This window comes from Gracilinanus agilis, chromosome 2 (genome assembly GCF_016433145.1).
Source record: "Gracilinanus agilis isolate LMUSP501 chromosome 2, AgileGrace, whole genome shotgun sequence".
Taxonomy (NCBI): domain Eukaryota; kingdom Metazoa; phylum Chordata; class Mammalia; order Didelphimorphia; family Didelphidae; genus Gracilinanus; species Gracilinanus agilis.
The window spans coordinates 240,939,043-240,946,186 of NC_058131.1; the positions used below are offsets into that span (position 1 = coordinate 240,939,043).

The 7,144-nt window shown below is 43.0% G+C and overlaps 1 protein-coding gene across 1 annotated transcript in view; it reads right to left on the reverse strand.

Annotated features, from left to right (window-relative positions):
• Positions 1–7,144, reverse strand: part of SLC13A3 (solute carrier family 13 member 3) — a 79,860-nt gene that overhangs the window by 22,203 nt on the left and 50,513 nt on the right. Inside the window, 4 exon segments of the mRNA XM_044663807.1 lie at positions 108–212; positions 2,236–2,331; positions 4,562–4,687; positions 6,711–6,882. Of these exon segments, the coding sequence (XP_044519742.1) occupies positions 108–212; positions 2,236–2,331; positions 4,562–4,687; positions 6,711–6,882 (499 nt within the window).

Consider the following 7,144-nt stretch of genomic DNA (forward strand, 5'->3'; position numbering starts at 1 on the left):
CAAGAAACTCCAAAAGTGGGGTTCCCCCTTCCCTGGTAGCCTTAGCCCAGCACCCCAAAAATCAGCCAAGACCCCTTCCCAACGGTTACCAGTCCATGTCATCTCACCCAGGGGAAAATAGACTCGCCCAGCCGGGGATGAACTTTGGGTCCCTGGAGAAGAGCAGAATGGCAAACAAACAGAAGAAGAAGAACACGGCTTGTTCTGCAAACCTGTGGAATACACAAAATAGGGTGATGAAAAGTAGCCCCGGCCCTGAAGAACCTCCCCTGGGACAGGCTCAGGTGAGAACCAGTTTGGGGAAGAGCTGGAAGCTTCCTTTTCCTATGGCCTCTGGAGTCTCGTAGATTATGACACATGAAACCCCACTTTTGCTTTCTTTGTTCACTACCCCAATATTTCTTAAAACATAAACACACACAGAGTTTCTGCCCAAATCACATTGTCCCCAAGAAGGAATTAATCTTGCCTAAGAATCTTAGAAGTTTCTATTTTCCAGAGTACTTGATCAATCACAAAAGTTTGTAATGTTTGCCTTACCACCCCAGTGAGATCAGGAGTGAAAGTATCATTATCTCCATTTTTACAGATGGGAAAACTGAGACCCAGAGAAGTAAAGTCACTTGTCCATCCTCACAGAGCTAGTTGGTGGGGGAGCTAGGACTAGAACCCCTCTTCACTTCAATCTCATGCTCTTTCCCTACTTCCCAAAGGAATTCTGATTTGTGTGAGTGTGTGCCTCTGTGTACTTGTGAACACACCTGCTCACACATAGAGTGGTGGAGGTGGTTATGAGGAAAATTCTAAGGGACCTGGCAAATATATGCTAGTGTCCTGGAGGCAACCCCAGAAGATGATAAGACACTGGATTGCTGGCTGAGAGGAAGGAACTAAGGAAGATCGCCGAAGAGTGGTGAGAAGGGATCTTTTATAACATAGAGAATCTGAACCAAAAAGCATAGGAGGCTTTGATGGCATCAGAGAGGACCCTCTCCATTTATAAGAATGCCCATGTTTTTGTCACCTGGCCTGGGATGGCCTAAGAGAACACCAGCCTCTGCCTGTTCTCTTAAGCACAAGGTGTAGTATCCTAACCAGGTTAACCCAGGGCAAGGTGTATCTTCAGATAGAGTCAAATGGTCCCAAGGAAAGGAAGAACATAAGGAAGCCTGCAGTAATTTCACCCACCCTAAGGCTCTGGGACATGTTCTAACACAGGGCAAAGCCAGGTCTGAAATAAGTCCAAGAATCATTCAAAGCATCAATCAATTAATAAACATTTATTAAGGACCTACTACATACCAGGCACCATGCTAAGCCTAGAGGAAGGCTATAGTTCTCTTTCTAAGAATGTACTACCAGGGCAGCTAGGTGGCTTAGAGGATAGACAGCCAAGCTGGGAGAAGGAAGGTCTTGCATTCAAAACTAGTTTAAGACATTTCCTAGCTGTGTGACTCTGCCTAGCCTTTGTAAGGATTAAACAGTAGGAGTTTGACAAAAGAGAGGAGAGCAGTTGAATAAAACACTTAGTTTAATTTGAGAAGAAGTACAGATAGAAAATAGGAAAGGAGGAAAGGGAGATTATTCTTCTAATACCCTATGGCTATACCTAAATTCCTAGTATTGTCTAAAATTTCTTTTTTTTTTTTTTTAATTTCTAAAATCCTACTTCTAACAGTCTTCTAAGGACAGGTTCTTCTTGCTTGGCAAGACCAAACCTATTTAACCTACACTATCTAAAATTGATTCACTAACTACCCATCTTCCTAAATAGTCAATAGCCACCACCCACGAACTCCTTCAATCTGTTTCTAGACCCAGCTGTCAGTATTAAACTGCCAGTAGACCTTGACTAAGAGACAAACCTCCTGTGCTCAAGAGATCCAGAGGCAAACGACCTTAACTACCAAATGATTCCTTCCTTATCTCTCCCCTCTTCTCCTTGGTAAAAGGATCTTCAGCTCTGGTTTACTGGCCCCTGTCAGTTCTACTCCACTTAGAAAAAACTGCTCTCCTGCCTCTTAAAGAGACAAAGGGAGAGATTAAGAAAATCCCTTTAACACCTTTATCATTCTCCTGCCTTAGAACCAACACGTAGTACGGACTCTAAGACAGAATTCTGAGAAGGGTTTAAAAATGTTTTGTTTTGTTTTGTTTGTAAAGAATGTACTATCCCTTTCTTCATCTCGAGTCATTTTCTCCTTCCCCCATGCCACAGCCTACTTAGACCCTTACTTGATTGGGCCCAGATTTTGGTAGTCTTCCCTTATTACAGCTCGGGCTCGAGCTTCAGCGTCTACTTGGATTTCTGATTTTTTTGTCCTCCAGCCCCTGTTGAAACAAAGAGCAACAAAGTTAGGAGCCTAGCAAAGCTGGCCATCGGTGTAGGGAGAGCAAGAAGCTGTCTGAACAGTACAGTTGTGAAAATATCATAGAAAGCATTTCCTCATTATTCTCAAATTTCTCCCTTGATGACTTTCTACACAGTATATGAATTTCCCCCATTATGTACTAGTTTGATTTAAAGCAAAGGCTCTGTTGAAGAAAACAAGAGAGAAACCTGTGGACTTTGGTATGAACAGAAAAAGCATCTCACACTTCCTCATCTCATCAGCACAGGCATTGCCTTTGCCTCAACATTCAGTATCTAATGAGCCTTTGAGGTATTATAGAATAGAAATGGGAAGTGATTGCTATGTAAAAACAATTACTAGGGGGCAGCTGGGTAGCTCAGTGGATTGAGAGCCAGGCCTAGAGACAGGAGGTCCTGGGTTCAAATCCAGCCTCAGACACTTCCCAGCTGTGTGACCCTGGGCAAGTCACTTGACCCCCATTGCCTACCCTTACCAATCTTCCACCTATAAGTCAATACACAAAAAAGTTAAGGGTTTAAAATTAAAAAATATATATATAATCTATAAAAACAATTACTAGAACATTTATAATGATCTTAAAACCGTAGAACATCCTAGCTAGAAGGAACCTTAGGGCATAAATGGTTGGAGTTGGAGGGTGCCATTTCAGATCATTATATTCAGCTCTTTCATTTTACAGATGAGGAAACGGTCACCAAGGGTGGAATGATTTGCCCAGGATCACACAGCAAGTTAGGGGCAGAGATGGCAGGAGAACCTTGTTCTCGGGAATTCCAGTCAAGGGCTCCACCTTCCATTATGTCATATTGTCATAATGGCTCATCTTCTGGTATTGCTTTTTTTCAAAATTTTTTTTGTCTCATCCACTCAGTGATAGTAGTATATAATTAGCCTCATTTGACATGAGGACCTGAGGGTTAGAGACAGAAAGTGACTTGTCCAGGAATAGCAGAGCCAACACTTGAAACCAGGCCTTATGACATGCTCTTTCTACCAAGTTCCCTCTTGCCTCCCAAGCTATTATAGTGTTTGAGGGTGGAGTAATACCATTTGTAGAGTGCTTTAAATTTTGTAGAACACTTTGCATATTACCTCATTGGGGTCCTCAGAAGAATCTGTGAGGTAGTTGCTATTATTATCCTCACTTTACAGATAAGGAAACTGAGATTCACAAAGATCAAGTGATTTGCCATTGTTATACAAGAGGGTAATGTAAATGTCTGAGAAAGGATTTTAACTCAAGGTTGTCCAAATATTCTTGAAACAGATAAGTCTGTTTTCCATGCACTGCCTTAACTATACAGATACACTAGACACAGAAGAAGCCTGTTTGCAGAAAAAAGCTGACCAGAAACCTATAGTGAGGGAGCAGCTGGGTGGCTCAGTGGATTGAAACCCAGACCCAGAGATGGGAGGTCCTGGGTTCAAATCTGGCCTCAGACACTTCCTAGCTGTGTGACCCTGGGCAAATCACTTCACGCCCATTGCCTAGCCTTTACCACTCTTCTGTCTTGGAACCAATATACAGTCTTGATTCTAAAGTAGAAGGTAAGGGTTTAAAAAAAAAAAAAGTCTATAATGAGCCAGAAGTCTTGCTCACTCCTGGAAGCCTTTGTGGTGTTTGCTGGCCGATCTTGCTGAGCTGTCTATCACAAACCCTGAGGCAGCCTTTAACCCAGCCTTGTAGTCATCCATTGCTCTTAAACACCCTGACACATCCTTTTCCGTGCTCTACCTGTCCATAGTGCCCATTCTCCACTCTCAAACACTCCTTGTGGTTCAAAACATAAATTGTCCCTGCCCATCTCGAGCTGGGAGGTTCCACTCTGGACATCTCCCAGTGTACGTGCCTAGTAAATACATTTAAATAAATATTTTGAATAAATAATCTTGTTAACTCAACCTGGACTCCTCTATATTTGAGGGGTGAGTTTTTCACAGTTGACCGGATCAAAGGATCATCATTTGAGAGCCAGAAGAGTTATCAAAGGCCAGCTAGTACAATCCTCTTATTTTAAAGATGAAGAAACTGGGGACTTCAAAGGCTAAGAGGCTTGCCCAAGGTCACTTGGGAAAGAAGCGGCAGAGACTGGATTTGAACCCAAAGTTTGTCTCCAGAGCCGGCACTCTTACCACTATTTTATACAGTGTATAATATGGAAAAGCCCTTGGACAGGAATAAATACCTTATATTGATACCACCATACAGGAAGGAGATCCATAGCCAGCCAACAAGCAGAAAGAGCAGCATGAGGGGAAAGGCGAACACAAACCAAGACCCAAAGTTCACCACATCACACTGTGGGAAAAAGCTGGAGAGAGAAGGAGAGAGGAGAAAAGAGAACTCTGTCAGGTCAGGGCAGCCAACTCCAGGGGAAATAAGGGAGGACAGGGCAGGGAAACGGGAGGCTCCCCTCAGGACATCTGGGAAGAGGGATCCCCTGCCCATACATCAAGTGAGACAAATTTGTAAAGTGCTATATGAATATATATGAATGCTCTCTATGTATATTGAACAGGATCATATATAATTTTATAAGAATATTCTTTTATTATTATATGGCATATTATTAACTATAGTGCTGTCAAGATTCCCAACCAAAGTGCACAAACCCTCTGGGGTATGAGAAGCTTGCCAAGGAGTACAGGAAATACTTGGTTAACAACTATATTATCCTATTGGAATTGATTAATCTATTTTATTTCTTATGTGTACACACATGGCAAATGCTATGATTTATTGCCTTTCATATTGAAAAAGAGATGTGGGAAGATTTACTAAAAATCAAAGGGGAAGGGGACCAAAAATGATTGGACCCCCTGTAGAACTGAAAGACACCCCCATACTCTTGATTGTAAATAACAACAAAAATACATTCATTTACCATCTTCCTCATTCTGGGCTTCATTTTCCTCATCTGCAAAATGAGAAACCTCAACTAGATGACTGCTGATGTCTCTCCCAGATATTACCTGGGTCCAAATCCCAGTTTAGACAATAGTTGTTTAATTTTAAGAGAATCATTTTGTCCCTGCGGGTCTCAGTTTCCCTGTCTAAAGAATGGGAATGGGTTTGGACTAGATGCTCTCTGACTTCCATTCCAACTCTAAATCCTATGATTCTGTTACTTTAAAAAAAACAAAAAACCTTTACCTTCTGTCTTAGTTCTGTATTGGTTCCAAGGCAGAAGAATTGTAAGGGCTAGGCATTGGGGTTAAGTGACTTGCCCAGGGTCACACATCTAGGAAGTGTCTGAGGCAAGATTTGAACTCAGAGGGGGCAGCTGGGTAGCTCACTGGATTGAAAGTCAGGCCTAGAGACGGGAGGTCCTAGGTTCAAATCCGGCCTCAGACACTTCCCAGCTGTATGACCCTGGGCAAGTCACTTGACCCCCATTGCCTACCCTTACCACTCTTCTGCCTTGGAGCCAATACACAGAAGTTAAGGGTTTAAAAAATAAAAATTAAAAAAAAAAAGATTTGAACCCAGGATCTCCTATCTCTAGGCCTGGTTCTGAATTCATGATTCTATTACTTTTGAACAGCACGCTCATGTTCACGATTCATCCACATCTAGGGTCTTATTTCTCCAGATCGAGGTAATGAACTCTCTTTGGCGACATTGTAGAGAGAATTCCTATTCAGATACAGTTTGCACTAGTATTCTTAAATTCTAGAATCCTCTGATTTCATCTTCATATATCCCCATGAGGCAGACAGATCATAGGTTATTAGTTCCATTTTACAGATGAAGACATTGAGGCTCAGGGTGGGAGAGAAAGGACAGTTAGCTAATCTAGTCACACAACTGGCTAATAAGGCAATGAATCAAAAAACTCAGGGCCGAAAAGGACCTCAGGAGGCATCTAGACCAACCTGAACCTGAGCAGGAATCTGTTTCATGACATGCCCAGAAAGGGATCACCAGCCTTTGCTTGAAAATCTCCATTAATGGGGAGTTTACTACTCTCTAAAGCAGCTCATTCCACTTTAGGATAGCTCTCATTATGAGGTTCTCCCTCCTATTGAGCCACCTTCTCCTTTCCCTTCCATGGCACTGCTCCTCTCCCATCCCTAACTCCATGTCTCCAGGTTCTGCTCCCTGAGGCTGAATGGGATAAATTTTATAGACAGAATTCACCTACATTCTTCCATCCCCTGGTCCCATGATTCTCAGGAGAAAAAAACAGGGAGAGGGTCAAGAATATTTCTGAACAACTCTAATTGACTCCATGCATTGAGACATTCTTGTAAATGTGCCCCCAAACTTGGCGTGGCCTGGAAGGAGGGAAAGACAAGAAATTCCAGAACTAGGCATGTGTCCCTACCCTGTACCTCTTCAGCTGGCCCAGCAGGATGAGGTTGGGGGCGGTGCCAGTGAGTGTAGCTGTGCCACCGATGCTGGCTGCGTACGGAATGGAGATGAGAAAGCCTTTCCAGATGTTTCTTCGGTACTCCTCCTCCTTCTTCGTATCAGAGGTCTTCTCTGGGGGAGCCTCCACTTCTTCTGGTAGGCCTTTGCTTTAAATAGTGCCAAAGGAGAAGCTGTTCAGAGCCTATTGGGGTGCTAACCTGTTCACATCTTAAGAAGCCCACAAAGCTGTCTGGAATTTGTGCACTCAATCCAAATCCTGAAAAGCCTTTCCAAGCCTTTAGAAGGGGAGGGATTGAGGATGGAAAGAAGGAAGGAAGGAAGGAAGGAAGGAAGGAAGGAAGGAAGGAAGGAAGGAAGGAAGGAAGGAAGGAAGGAAGGAAGGAAGGAAGGAAGG